This window comes from Stenella coeruleoalba (assembly GCF_951394435.1).
Source record: "Stenella coeruleoalba genome assembly, chromosome: 1".
Lineage (NCBI taxonomy): Eukaryota > Metazoa > Chordata > Mammalia > Artiodactyla > Delphinidae > Stenella > Stenella coeruleoalba.
In genome coordinates this window covers 177907992-177922910 of record NC_137169.1, presented here as the reverse complement: position 1 = coordinate 177922910, position 14919 = coordinate 177907992, and the positions used below count along the sequence as shown (strand labels likewise).

The following is a 14919-nucleotide window of genomic DNA, read 5'->3' as shown; positions in this document are numbered from 1 at the left end:
GGTGATGCGTATGTACTAGAAGGTGTACTCATGAGATAGGGCATTCAGGATCACAGAGGATGCGTCATATAATCATCTCGTTGTCAACTTCAGATAGGCACTAGAAAAGTGCCAAGAAAGCTGAAGTCCTTTTCTGAAAGTCCTTTGTAAGGGAGTAGTTGGCCGTGGCCATACAGGCAGTGGTCTATGGAGTATGCAGACCCTGAGGAAGAAAGTCTCACTGTGAGAGCCTCAGTGGCTCAGCCTCCAGTTGGATAGGTAGGGTCACTCCACCTTCTGCTTTCTGCCATCCAATGAAACCATAACCTGGCAGGCATAGCCCCTCTCCCCCTCTCACACATCCAGTTAATCATGGCCCTGTTTCCCTAAAGGAAGACACAGTTGCATAGTTCTTGACATAAAGTTCAGACAGCCCTCCTGGAGTTGGCATATAAGAACAAACCTTGCCCAGGCCTAAGGGTGGGGGACACCTCATAATTCCAGTTGGGTTCAGCCCCAGGTCAGACTCCATGTAACTTTGCTCTTGATTTTAGACAGTGGCTTTGGACACAGCTGTCTTGTGAAGGAAAACCTGATTGACTTCTTCATCCCCTTCCTGCCACTGGAGTACCGTCACGTGAGGCTGTGTGCACGTGATGCTTTCCTGAGCCAGGAGCTCCTGTATACGGAAGAGGCACTAGATGAAATCGCCAAGATGATGGTGTACGTCCCCAAGGAGGAACAACTCTTCTCTTCTCAGGGATGCAAATCTGTTTCCCAGAGAATTAACTATTTCATGCCTTGAGAGCTAGACGACAACTTCCCAAAGCTGCCTTCCTTCCACTAATAGGATCCTGGGGCCTGTCAGCACACTGTCCAGGACGTAACGGGTTGGAGGGGCAGGCTAGCATCCAGCAGCCACAAGCACAAGTGGTGTGTAAAAGGGAGGCCTTAAATCAGAGACAGAGCCAATTCTTAAAATCACTTGGTGCCTTACAGAGCCACATTCCAAAATGTGAGCCAGCTGGTTGGAGAAAGTCATGTGGGAGATAAATCCCAAGGATTTATTAGCATATCAGCTCCTGCCTGCAGATGCCTGGACTTGGGGGTTGGGCCTGAGGCTGCAGTATCCTCAGCGACAGAGAAGGGAAAAATTAACTTCTGCTTACCAGTGGCAGGAACTGGGTGGATTAGCTTTCAAGTTGTTATTCCCAGAGGGAAGCTGATCAGCTTCTATCTGTGAGATCAGGAAAGAGCCTCAGGCTGAAGGAAAAAGTGCAGAGGAAGATTTTTTTTTTTTTAAATCAGGTCAGTGTAGGCTAAGCCTTGTTCTGCTCTGCAGATTTAAATCAATTAAAATTATTTTTTTTTAAGTTAGGGACCTTGACATGATTTTATCATATGTAAAGATTAAAATTTTGTATTTTTCTAAAACCCTCGGCTTACTTACCTTCTTACTGAGCCCTAGTAATCGTGCTCACTCAGCAAAATTCCACATGCCAGGTAACACTGATGGGGACTGGTGGAGACGGGGGACATATACTGGCACTCACAGAGCTGACAGGGTGACTGCCTCGTCTGCCAGTTTACTTCAGTTTGCTTTGGAACCACATCAGCTGAGCCAGGCTATCTCAACCTCTTACTGAAGAGGCATCCACAGCATACTGCCCTTATATATATGAAAACAGCACTCCTGTGCTCCCAGCTTTAAAAAGAAAAACAGTCATCGTTGAGGATTGAATGGCCATGTGTAAATGTGTACATTGTGCCTCTATACACAGGAGGTGCTCATTATGTGTTTTTCCCCTTCCCTTGATTCTTCCCTTCTACCACACTTACGGAATTATTACACACGGCTCTTTTATATGTGTCATCACCTCACGTGGCCCTCTTATTTACAGTCCTCCCAACCCTCTCACCTTTAGCCCTGGTAAAATGGAACACTTCTGCTTCTCTCCTGTTTAACACTTTATTACATTCATTTACTTGAATTCATTTACCTCTAGGTTAGGCAGTACCTAGCCTGAGCAATATTAGATACCCAATCAATACTCACATGAATTAAAGGAACTTAGTTTTACACCACCCATGGGAGAGACGTAAACCTGGCCTAACTGCACAATAAAATGGGGGCCGGTTTTAGGTGCTGGCTCCTTGTCTCACTCCAGAGCATTTCAGGAACAGCATGCAGCCACCCAATCCTGTAACATGCTCAGATCTAAACTCTGTAAATACACACTTTAAAAGGTATGTTCTATAGCTTTAGGTCTCAGAGCCACAGAGCAGCTGACATGCTTTTAGCACTGGCCAGCCATGTTTGATGTCATAAACATTGGGTCTGAATCTCATACCTCGGGAACCAAAACAAGCAGCAGGCTGCAGTGGTTCCGAACACTCCTCTGGAGCCAGACTCCTCTGCTCAGCGGCTCCGCCACTTGCTGCTTGCTGTTGAGACCACGGGGAAAGCTACTGGCTTCAGTTTAACTTTGGTTTCCACTTCTGTAAAAATGAGCATAACTGTACCCACCTCACAGGGCTGTGAGAATTAAATGAATTAATATTTATCAAGTACTCAGCACACAGAACTTTAGGTGTTTTAAGAATAATAAAACCTAGTAAAACTGCTGTCAGTTTTGGCACCATACTCAAAGCCCAGGCTGGGCCTTTCCCTCCATTCTAATTCTTGGAACCCTGCAAGTTTTGTTTTAGGTAACTAACATTTGCAAACATACCATGTGTCATACTACGTGCTAAGCGCTCTATAGCCTAGTCGATACCTCATGTAATACTTAACACTTAGGGACCAATTTAATCACCATTTAATGACTGAGAAAATTGGGGCTCTGAGAGGTTAAATAACTTGGGTTAAGTCACAGAGCTAGTCAATGAAGGAGTGGGATTCAACCCGGGCAGTCCAACTCCAATTCCTATGCATTAATGACAATGTTTCTAAAATGATTTTCTTGGCAAATGCCATAGCCTCGGGTGTGGAAAGTGTGTGGAACAATGGGAGGTTGGAAAGTGGGTGGAAACAATGGGAGGTTCTCCTTGAATGACTCGGAAACAAGCCTTCCTAAACTAAACCAGAAATGCTTGGGAGAAAAGGACCGAAAGTGGCATGTTAAGGAGGTGTATAAACTGATGCTTACAGGGTCAGGGAGGACAGTTTTTCCTTTTCCCCTTCTAGCATCTTTGGCTGGCCTAATAATTAAATTGACATAAGATTAACAGGAGAAAAACAAAAGTTTAGTAAAATGTACACATGAGAGAGACCCAGGAAAACTAACTCCAAAATGGCAGAAACTATCACCTTAACTACTATTTTCAGCTAAAGACAAAAGCAGATATTGGAGCTGGTAGGTCAGTTATGGACGGTTACCAGGAAAAGCACAGTAAACAATTGTGAGGTTGTTATGCAAATTTACGTCCTCACCTCCTCCACTGATAAGTTTCTAGAGTTTCATCCTCCTCTTCTTGGTAGAGCAAGGAAGACACCCTTACAAATGGAGATTTCCCTCACAACTGTAAATCTCTTACAAAAGGGTAACTTAGTTACTCAGGTTTCGCCTGTGTCTGCAGTTTCTTAAAGATAACCAGCTTAAAATAACCCTTATGCCAAAGAGGCATATTTTGGGGTGGCAAATTCTGCTCCCCTACAACAGCCATTCTGATTGGACTGTATGTGTGCATCGCTTGAGTATATCCTACTCATCCTGAATTAAAATGTTACTTCTAAAAGCAATGAGTCATTCATTTTTTTTTTAAATTGAAGACCAAGTCAAACAAGACTAGAACGTTCCCTGTGAGGTTCTACACTTACTCCATTAATGCTGCTTTGGCTCAAAACATTTTTACAACTTATTTGAAACTGTCCTCAGAATGAACTTTGAGAGAATTAAGCCTCATTTTACAGTCACCTCATGTTGGATGGATGGACAGACCCACATACACATCACCCACCTTATGTATCAGCTGGGCTCCAGATGATGCCTTTGGCCATTTCCAAAACTGTAATCCATCAAAGGGTGAGTAGCCACCCTCATAGAGGACCATTCTAAAGAATATGCCAGAGGGATGCTTGCTAAAATCAGCTTCTTTACCTTACAGATATCTATTTTATGTAGAGAGAGAGAGAAATTATGCTTAGATTACCCATCAGTTAAAATTATAGGAGAAACACTCCAATCACAAGCCCACATTGCCAATAAAATATTGCAACCTTTATTTAAAATAAAACACAAGTTGGCAAGCCTTGTGAGACAACAGGCAGACAGCATTCCCCTTTCAAGGGCCTCATTATTTACATCAAGTTTAACACTGTTAGCAGTTCACAGTCAGACAACAGGGTGAAAGTATTAAATTAGAAAAACAAAACACCTGAAAATATATTACAATAACAATTAAGAACAAATACCTGACAACACTGGTAGTGTGACCCATGATTGATGTGTTTTCAATTAAATCCCATATTGTCTCACTGTGTCCCCTTAGCAATGCACACAGGGGTAGGCCCTCCAGACTTCCCCCTCTGTGCACCCACCACACATACACCTGCAGGGCGTGACCTTTGGTATAAATATTAAACAAGTTTTAAAGAATCTGAATCATACGTTTTAAGGACAAACTTCCATCAACCACCTTGAAATGTTCAAACTTATTTTTGCCAAGCAAGCACAAAACCGGGGTTTCTCCACTGATAGTCATGACAGAATCAGACTGCAAAGAAGGAAAAGTGTGGGGTCTACCCAGGAGACAGGGGGTTCTGAGCATGCATTAACAGCTCAGTCGGCCTGTTCATGGCAAACACACTAACCAGGGCACAGCTTCCATTCACCACAGGGAAAAATCTGATTAACTCCTCTCTCACTCTCCTCCTTTCTTAGTGAGCACAACAACAGTGTATGTACGTAATGTGGACTCAATCGCATGTACCCTCTACACAGATCTGAGATATGAGGGTTTTCAAACATATGCCCTAGAGAACTGTTAAGATGAGTACCTCATTGTTCCTTCTAGCTGCTGAATACTCATTTCTCTGAAGGACAATCAGCCTAATCAGGGTGATTTCTCAAGACCTCAGCAAATTTCCCTCATGATGAAGTCCCAAGAAGAGTGGTCACAGTGAAAACTGGTTTGTCAAAATGGAGGAAGGCTGGTTATCTGGCCCTCATCTACCGGAAACATCTGCCTCTTGGCATTCTTGCCACTTACAACACACGGTACGGTACTTCAGAATTGTACAGAATTTGGATTCTCCACCAATGACCCTAAAGCACTGCAGGATCCTGCAGTACCTCCCGAATCAAGAATAAATTTATGTGGCATATCTGTGTTATTGTTGTTAGAAATGCTGAAGACTAATTGCCTTTATATGTGAAAATTTTACTAACCAAAAGTCCCATTCTGTAACTAAAGTTTATGACATGATTTAAAGCTCCTGAGGCTCAGAAGCAAATCTAAGCGAGCTCCAACCATACACACCCTTGGTATCTCCTTTCTTAAAGCCTGCTGGCATTTGACAGTCCACCTCCACCGTGTTTTAGAGTTAAGTAGAATGATCCAAGACCTCAAGCCCTGTGCGCATAGCTCAGCAGCTTGGAATGACATGCAGGATCCGGAAACTTGCTGCTTCGAGTACAATGATGAACAAAGAATCTCAAAGAACGGACATAGTCGGTGTGCACGTGTGTGGGGCCTGGCCTTTCAACTTACAAGGAGATGTCCCTTCCCTTAGATGGTCTGCAGGTTTGAAGATCTGCTCACACGCCATCTGTGACCTCAGGCTGAGGTAACAGGGCCTTGCTACTGTGTTCAGGTCACAGAGCAATGGAGAGGGTAAAGGATATAATTTTTCTAGGAGAGGTAAACAATTTCAAACTCATAATTGTACATAGTGCGCTTGGAGGGTGGGAAGGGTCCAGTTAGAGCGTCCTCCCCCCAGCTCACCAAGGGGATGGAGAAAAGTGCAGCAATTTACCAAATCAGCACCCCATGTGGAGAGAACATCTCACTGATGGGGGCTTTGAGCCACTGCTACCAAAAAGTTCATTTCCACCAGTTTTAGTCTGATATTTGTGCAACATCAACCTAGCTGACAATCTTTTCTTCTGCAAAACACATGAAACCCATCTTTGAAGGCACAATCCTCTAGGAATGATCTCTACCACTCCAAGTCAGCCCAGAATCAAGATGACCTGCCCAGGCCTTCTCACCCGGAGAGAAACGTTGGATCTTCTTACCCTGATTATCACAGGGTGGAATCTTCCCTAATTTCCTGTCCTTTGGATCTAGGATATTGAGTCAGAAGTGAAGGAAATATCATCTTGCACACTTGTTATCTCAAGATACAATGGAACATATACACCTCAGGTGGGTGGCATGAAAACCAGCAGCCCCAGAGCAGAAACTCATCTTTTGGGACACTGCAGTAAACTTCACAAAAGACAGGCTGGAGCTAAGACAAGTCACTTGGGTAGATGCTCTGGAGCAGGGTGCAGCTCATTCCGCAGCCCTGAAATCTACCCCCCGCCCCCGCCAAGTAATACAGGAGGGCAGAGGATGGCAGTGAAGTTCTGGCTGTAACAGCTGCAACAAAGCAGGTAACAGTAATTGTTACTCCAGGCACTGTTAGCTTGCCAAAAAAAGCTAGCCTTGTATTATATTTTTAAAAGTCTGATAGCTGGAAAACTGGAACTCTATCCTGACTGTTAAGAGTGGGACAAGTTTCAGAACCAGCCCAAGGCCTCTCCTCTCTGACCAGTGAGGCCTACAGCAATTTCCCTGTGTTGTCACGTGGAAGGTACAGGCAACCTTAGGGCTGCCTTTCCCTATTTCTCCCCTGCTCCCACATATCCCAGACTGAAGCAGGAATTTACAAAAGAACTGAGCTACTGGCTTGACAGAAGCTAAGACAGAGATATAGATAGCTGAAGTCCATCAATACATACGAAGAAACTTATATCCAGAGAAACTTACCTAAAGATGACTGGTCATAACAGATGCTTGGAGCACAGAGATGGCCCCCAAATCCAGGTAGAACAAGTTAATGTAAGCAAGATGATGAAACCCCAAAATCATCAAGAATAAAAATGTAGACAACCCTGTCAGCTCAACATGGACTCCTGGGGGAGCATAGCCTGATAGTAACGATGACATCGGTAGCAAAAATGGAAGGGAGTGGGAGAGGTCAGAATGCAGTAGAGTTACAAACTCAGATGTGGCCACCAAAGCAATTTACTCTTTTTCTAAATAATTTAATAGGTGAGCTATGTTCAGCTACTCCTCTTAGGGGGAAAAAAAAAAAACTAAACAGGGATGATGAATATCAAGCTCATCTACATCTGGTAGGAAATCCCAGAAAAGTAATTCCCAAAGTGCACTGGTTCTACAGCCATCCCATCTCTGCCCCCACCCCACCCCACCCCCAAAAAACCCAACAAAACTATGCAGGACATAGGTTAAAAAAAGACACTGTCAACATGAACAGGTAACGAGTCTGCTCCCACATTTAGGGTACTAAATGGCTGAGCATGTGCTGGACAAACGTTCAAGGATGAGAGGGCCACACTCTTCTTGAATCAAGGTCCCTAGAAGAGCTTCTTTGTTCTGGAGTGAGTACATGTTACTATTTTTTAAAGATTAAACCAGAAAGTTGGTCCCTAGTTTTCTGAAGTTATTCAGCACTGAGCTACAATTTTAGCAAAACACTTACTATACCTGCACATATTCATTTAGCAGTTTCATATTTAAAAATGTGATAAATTACAGAGCTGATTGTTCATATATCTGCATTTTCAGGTCCCCCACAGGCAAAAGCTTGTAAGTCAATCAACATCTAATTAACTGTTTTAACTTCTCAATAGACATTACTAATACAACTTTATAGTTATATTACACTTGATACTTTTCTCAAAGTGCTTTCATATACATTACCTCATAGCTATCAAAATGATATGGAACAATAAAGTTTGTTTTTTTAAGAAAAAGGAATGTAGGACTAGGTTTTTTAAAACTTAAGTTGTTATTTCTTTATTACAAAGTGCAGATTGCTGTGTCGCTGAGGTCTGTCCAAAAGAATGACCCCATATAATTTTTTAAATTACTGAGTTCTACTGAATGCCTGCTTTGCTAGTGTTGCCATTACTCAACATTCAAGTCCCTTAAGGTCAGGGAATGCCAGGAAGGTGTGCTTTAGAAAGTGTGCAGCACTGTGCAGACTGATTGTCTGAGCCTTTTTTTTTTTTTTTTTTTTTGCAGTGTCTCACAAGGCAACAGGAATGGTGGAAAGACCCCACAATGAGAAAGTGAATAAGACCCAACTCTAGCCTTGGCTCTGCCACTAATTAACTGCTCTGAGAATATGGGCAAGTAACTTAACCATCCTCTCTTCCAATTTCTTAAGCTGTAAAAAAAAAAAAAAAAAAAAAAAGAGTTGGGGTATTGCTAGTGTTCACACAGTGCTGGGTGTCTGAAACACCTGGAGAGATTCTTGGAAAACACACTGGCTGAGACCCAACCCCACGGGGAATTCTTGATCTGGGGTGAGGCCGACGCATCAGGTTTTTTGTTGTTTTTCTTTTTTTAAACCCCAAGAAATTTTGTTGCACATCCTTGGCTAAGACTCACTGGAATAAGCGTTAATAATAATAGTAGTAGTAGTTAACATTTATGGAGTACTCATTACATGCCAGGCACTCAAGCTAACTATTCTACACACATTATCTCATTTAATCCTTACAACAACCCTGAGGTAGTTACTATTATTATCCCTGTTTTCCAATGAGGAAACTAAGGCCCAGGAAGGTTAAGTGACTTGTCTTCTAGACTGGCTTTAGAGTCTAAACTCTTAACCACTATCTAAACTGTATCCTTGAAGCTCAAAATCTCCATGATTTTGTTAAATAAATATGGGTGGTGCCTTAGGAAAGTCAGCATTTTATTAACTGGGCACTATTTTACTAGCTAACTTGCAACTGAATTGTAAGAAAATTCTAACTTAAACCCCATAATTCAGCTGAGAAAGGGTCTCCACTATAAGAACCTCAATGTCATCTGGAGAAACACTGAATAAATTTCTCAGGGCCAATTTTTTTTTAAGGCTATATCTCTGAAAATCATGATGGAGATCTGTAGGAAAATATACACATTTTTACACAAAGCCTTTTAAGAAAATACTTCACGTAAAGCACAATCAAGATGTATTCTAAACACTGCATTTTAAGGTAGTAAATCTAAACTGAAATCATATTATCTGTGCATGAAAAGACTGAAGGTGTGGTAACCCCAAAGGTATACAATACGTATAACCACTTTAGAAAGTTTTCAACACCTTGTAGAAGGGCTTTTGCTATCTGCTTTGTTTTCAAACTAGATAAGAATTAAACTACATTTTCAGTTTCTAAAAGCAGTTTTCTCTGCTTTGAATTCAAACTTTTAAATTTACCTATGGTTATTTAAAAAATCTGGTCCTTTTCAAGTAGATAATGGAAAAAACCTAAGTTACACTTTTATAGTAAGTTGACAGTGCCTCTTTAACCTGAACCCTGAGCCCTCAACTCCTGAAGTTACACAGTTAAAGCATCACGTGGCTGGGTGTGCTACAACAGTCAATGCTACTCTTGACAGTGATGAGAAAAAAATCCATTCTGTTCATGAACTTACTGAGCACCTACTGCGGACGAGGCAGAGCCAGGTGCGGCACCTGAGAAAGACCCAGCCCCCACCCTCAAAGACTGTTCTTCGATGAGAAAACCAGGGAGCTTAAATACACTCAGTAGTGTTCCTCCAAGGCTTATTTTCAGAGCACTCAAGGAAAGATCCCTTGCTTTAAAAAAAAAAAAAAAAAAATCCCCTGAAAAACAATTAGAATCCCTCAAGTTGCATCCACAATGACAGGGATAAACTTAAAAAGCAGCATAACAATATTCCAAAGTTTTAGCTTTCCCTGCCCCACCCTTAAAAGGCTAATTGCTAAAACGATTTCAAGTTTATGGAAATATATGATGAAGGAGAGTGGCGAAGAAGAAGGTAGGAGGACTGTTGGTTTTTAAATCCAAGTTAAAGGGAACTCTTCCAACCATTATAAGGAGATTAGCCAGATCACTAGTTGCCTGTGCTCCACCAGTAGGTAACAGACAGACAGGGATCACCCAACCCCTGAAAGGAATGCCCGGTATTGTCTCCTCCCTTCTTATCCTTCTCTTGGCCTGGGACTCCTCTGGAACACCCACAGTAAGAATCAGTTCCTTTCTTTCTAATGAAAACTAAATTTCCTCCTTGGTCAAAGATGCCAAACTCTATCCAAAACGCTTTTCCCCCCTTAGTATTCTAGCCCAATTAGTATAATCTCAGCAGTTTTAAATTTCATTATCTGCTGCTGAGCAAAGAAGAGAATGAAAAACTTGTATTCATATATAACAATACTGCACTGAAGAGCTTTCCAGAGAGACTCTCAAAGGGATAACTATACACTTATTTGCAAAACACCCTTGATAACATGTATCATTACCTCCATTTAATAGATTAAGAGATGGGGCTATGGCCTGACAGTGGATCGATGACAGAGCCAGGAAGAAAACTCACTGTTCATCAATGTTGAATTCCTATCTTCCTAAGTTAATATTCCTTTGGGAGGAAAAAATGTATTTTTTTTATATTGCGTTCTCCTTGGAGGCAGGAATGGAGAGGGCATAAAGTTTTAAGAAGAGAATGAAGTGGTCACTGGAATTAGACCTGATGTCGAAAGTATTAATAATATCTAACCAATTAGACTTGGTTCTAAATTAAGAAGTAATCCTAATTAACTTCCATAACAACAACTGAATAGGGAAGGAAAAGGAATCATTAGGTTTCTGGGATCTAATTGGTGTCCCCCGAAAATAACTTGCTCCTTCAACTATGCATTCTTAAAATAGAGGTGAAATGATAAAATAAATATCAAAGAATATTCCCAATATGATCTTTACAAACAAGCACAACAATTGGCAGGGGGAGTATATGAGAGGAGAAAAGCATGTGAGAATAATTTAGGGTGATTCATTTGAAACTGTAGAGTGAGAGAATGCTTCTCCCTATTCTCCACCTAGATTGGGTCTAAGGTGATAAGGGAGGGAGGGGAAACAGCCATTAGGACCAAGCCAGCTTCTCCACTCAGTCACAGACCTCTAGGCTGACCACTGGATTTCAAGAAGACACCCTTTCCCTGGCATTTTAGTTGATAAAGAAACATATAGCTGCTCAAGTCCTTTGCCGGTATGTCAGTATGCAGGGGCACTGTAACAGAAAAGGATTCCCCTGTGAGACCTGTACATGACCATTGTTTTCAATAATGTTCAGTGTTGGTTAATGCCCTGAATGCTGCCAGGAATAAAGGAAGACAGCCTGCCCAGCAAGGGGGAGAAAAGAATTACCAAAGAGACTCCTATGCCTATGGTTTACAAGATAGGCACCAACAAGCAGAAAGCCAATCCTGATCCATTTGGAAACAATATACTAGCCTGGGAGAAGTGGCTTCTGCTAAGTAATGTAAGATTTTAGGAGGCTTCAATCTCCCTAAATATACTTCCTAGCATTCTTTACCTCCTGTACCAATTAATACACCTATGGAAAACAGGACAGAAGCATACTGACAGAACCACATTTCCCAGTTTTGCATCTAGCCATCTGATCTGCAGTTCTTACTGCAGCAGTGACCTGTGGAAGCGAGGCTAACAGTAGCTTCCAACAGCCTTGAACAAAACTTCTCTTGGCACATTCCCAGCTTTCTTCTGTCCCACCCAATAAGTTAGATGAGTTGGAGCATAATCACCATTAGTACCTACTGGGGCCCCAAGTCAATTCCCTTCTGTGTGGTGCAGAATGAGTGCCACAGCCAACGCACTGTCTGGGCACAGTCCCTGCGGCCCTGCTGGAGCAGCCCTAACCAGCTCACATCACTCCAGGTAAGAACGGGCTGGATTTGGTTCTTCATGGCACGACATATGCATGTTCCCTGATGTCCCAGTGCAGCTTTCAATCCGGTCCACAACTGCCCTGCCCCCATCTATTTTCCCTCTCCTATGGGTTTTGCTTTTTGTTATTTTTGAGATGAACCTGTAAACGTGAGAACTCAGAGATCTGAGGTACTTCACAGAAACACACTCAAGTATCAGTCTTCCACTTTTTGAAACGAGAACACAGGAAAACAAGTCCCTTTTCCTCTCCCCTCAGAAATGTGTGCATCTTCCCACCCGGCTAACGGTGGCTACCTCTGCACCACATCACTGATTTCCTGTACACATGACAGTAAGTTGTTAAGGACAGGGTTTGCCCCGGGCACACCAGCAGCTGCAGAAGACACCTGCAGCTCCTGCAGGCTGAGTTCCAGTTTGCTCACAGCCTCGCGGAAGGCAAATTTGTTGCGAGTTTGGGGGATGCAGTCCACATAGCCTGAGCAGTAGTCGAGCAGCTGGTGTCCAGTGTCCACCAGCTGGCTGTTGGGCACAGGTTCTGTGATTGCACTGGACAGTAGGTCAGCACATTCCAGCAGGGCCTCCTTACTGATTTTGTCAGCTGAGATTTTCTCAGCCGCCTGTCTGGTTTTTCTCAGAGCCACTTTAGTACCTGCTGTGCCATTGGCCATTTTCGCTGGTGAGATGGAAGATGTGGGCAGAGGCACTTGAGGTGGAGGCATTACAGGCCTCCCAGCTTTCCCACTGATGGGCACTGCCCCTGGAGCCGCCTTCTTCCCTCCCTCCTGTGTTTCTGACGTGGGCTCTTCCGTGGAGTCTGAGCACACGGCCGGATGCTGCAGTAGTCTCACCCCTGGCGGCGGGGGTGGGGCACACTTTGGTTTTACCCGGCGGGGTCGGTCCTTGTCTCCAGAGGAAGTGACCTGATGCTCAGACAAGAGCTTGAACTTATTCCCCTGAGAGTCTGTGCCGATGAGCTGCACGTCAGCTGGAGTGTGCTTCAGAGTGGGTGAGATAAGGACTGGCACTTTGTGGTTGTGAGTGGTCGGGAGGACCGCCGCAGCCTTGGCCGGGGCAGCCCAGCCTGTCTGCTCGCCATCCTCTGGGACTCCAGCCATGCCAAGTCGTGCCCCACCATTCCTCTCTCTGCTCTTGGGGGCAGCTGCCACTCCAGCCACCCCCAGCCCTGGAGAGTCCTTCTCTGTAATGGCTGGATCCCCAGAGGGGGTTCTGAGAGGAAGAGCGGTGGCTCCTCTGGGCAAAAGTTTGGCTTTTGGTCTCTCCCTGGTCGGAGCGGCACCTTCCTCTGATTTTTTGGGAAGCATGTCACTGGCCCTATCCACATTCTCTTCTGGCTGAGAAGAGGTGGACACTGTCCTTTCCAGCTGGAGTTTGGACCTCTGGCAGTTCCTGGGAAGGGTCATTGCCATCCTATCCTGCTCTGGAAGCCCTGAGGACATGGAAGATGTAGAGTTTGACCTTGGAAAAGGCTTGGAAGTGTCATCACTGGCTGTGGGTTTACCTGCTCGTAAGCCCAGTGTCTTTTTGATTAAGCGTGGTGTGAAGAAGCCTGTGATGCCAGACCATCCACCCCCAGCAGCGCCACTGCCCCCACCCCCGCCACTGTCGTCATTACAGAGGTTCCTCTGTGCAAAGCTACCCCCATAGCACTTGGGTGGCACCAGATTCGCCTCTTGCTGGGCAGCAGTAAAAGAGAACCCATCAGCATGCTGTAGAGAAGCAACAGATGAGAAGTTACCCGTGAGTTCATATTTCTTGTGGGGCTGATTCTCCATTTCTCGGAAGGAGCTGCTGCGTTTGGGGGGTGTGGGAGCATTTCTCTTTTTCATGAAGGAACTGAAGAAGCCTCCCTTCCTATCTCTGGTGAAGCATGTCTCTTTGGCATCTTCCAAGAGGCTGCTGGGGGACTTGTCTCTTTGCTTTCGAGGCAGTGCTGGGGACCCACTGGGGGCCTGTGCACTTCTAATGAAGCCTGATAAAAAACGGCCAATCAGTAATGTGAAAAATAAGAAGTGACTCATTTGAGTTACTAAGGCTGAACTGTAAGAGTGCTGTTGGCATCTATTAAATGTCAAGTGTTAGCAGGACTCAGAGGAAACTAATAAATACATTATCATTTCACGCTATTGTTCCAAATGCAATATGGGATATAAACGGAAAGAAATAATCCGCTGGTTTTTACCTCGGCATTCAACTTTTCTCTAGAAACTACAGCACAACCTGGCTTCATCTATCAGACTCAATGAAGAAATTGTTGCCGGAACTGTAAAGACAGTAACTATTTGGGAATCAGGAGTTTAGGAGGTGGAGTGGGAGGCAGAGTTGTATGCTGGACGGACAGATCAGGACTACTAACACTGGCAATGCAGAGCCGAGGACTAGAGTGGTAAATAAAACAGAAGCCAGCCACACTTTCCTCAGGGAAAATGGGCAGGAAAGTGGAAATAAAGGCATCATACCCCAAGGCTCTTTAAAAAAGGCAGTTTGACTCTACCTGCCTACGGACTCATTCATACCTGGTGCTGAACTGGAAGCAGAATTTTCTGTGGCATCTTGTGGCCCTTCAATATTCTCCTTGTTCTCCCCCTGTTTCTTCAGCGTCCGGGTCTTAGAAGGAAGTATAGGTAATCGGGGCAGATATGGAACAACAGATGAGGAGGAGGCAGCTCTCCCAAGCTCCTCGGCTACCTCTGTGAGGAAGGCAAGGGGAATAATAAAAAGAACAATTTCATGACCAAAAATGGGAGTTTCTCTTTTCAGAAAGGCATACAACTGAGAAGAACTGAAGAATGGAGTATAAAATATGTAAGTGGAATCACACACTATGCATTTTTTGTGTCTGGCTTCTTTTGCTCAGCATTCTATCTGTAGACTCATCCCTGTTACTGCATGTGGCAAGGGTTTTTCTTGTTGCTGTGTATTGTTCAAATGCATGAATACACCAAAATTCATCCATTCTCTTCTTCATGAA

General features: G+C 43.8%; 2 protein-coding genes across 4 annotated transcripts in view; one reads left to right on the top strand and one right to left on the bottom strand.

Moving 5' to 3' along the window:
- The window catches only part of TOR3A (torsin family 3 member A), a 41180-nt gene extending 37256 nt beyond the window's left edge, over positions 1-3924 (top strand). The window contains exon 6 of the mRNA XM_079929971.1: positions 534-3924. Coding sequence (XP_079786097.1) covers positions 534-784 — 251 coding nt within the window. The 3' untranslated portion in view covers positions 785-3924. The remainder of the gene's footprint in view (positions 1-533) is intronic.
- A 4188-nt stretch (positions 3925-8112) lies between these two features.
- ABL2 (ABL proto-oncogene 2, non-receptor tyrosine kinase) overlaps positions 8113-14919 on the bottom strand; it is a 104816-nt gene continuing 98009 nt past the window's right edge. For all 3 annotated transcript variants that reach the window (XM_079929829.1, XM_079929830.1, XM_079929831.1), the window contains 2 exons: positions 14465-14638; positions 8113-13920 (listed from right to left, as the gene is read on the bottom strand). In XM_079929829.1, the coding sequence (XP_079785955.1) occupies positions 12221-13920; positions 14465-14638 (1874 nt within the window). In that variant the 3' untranslated portion in view covers positions 8113-12220. The remainder of the gene's footprint in view (positions 13921-14464; positions 14639-14919) is intronic.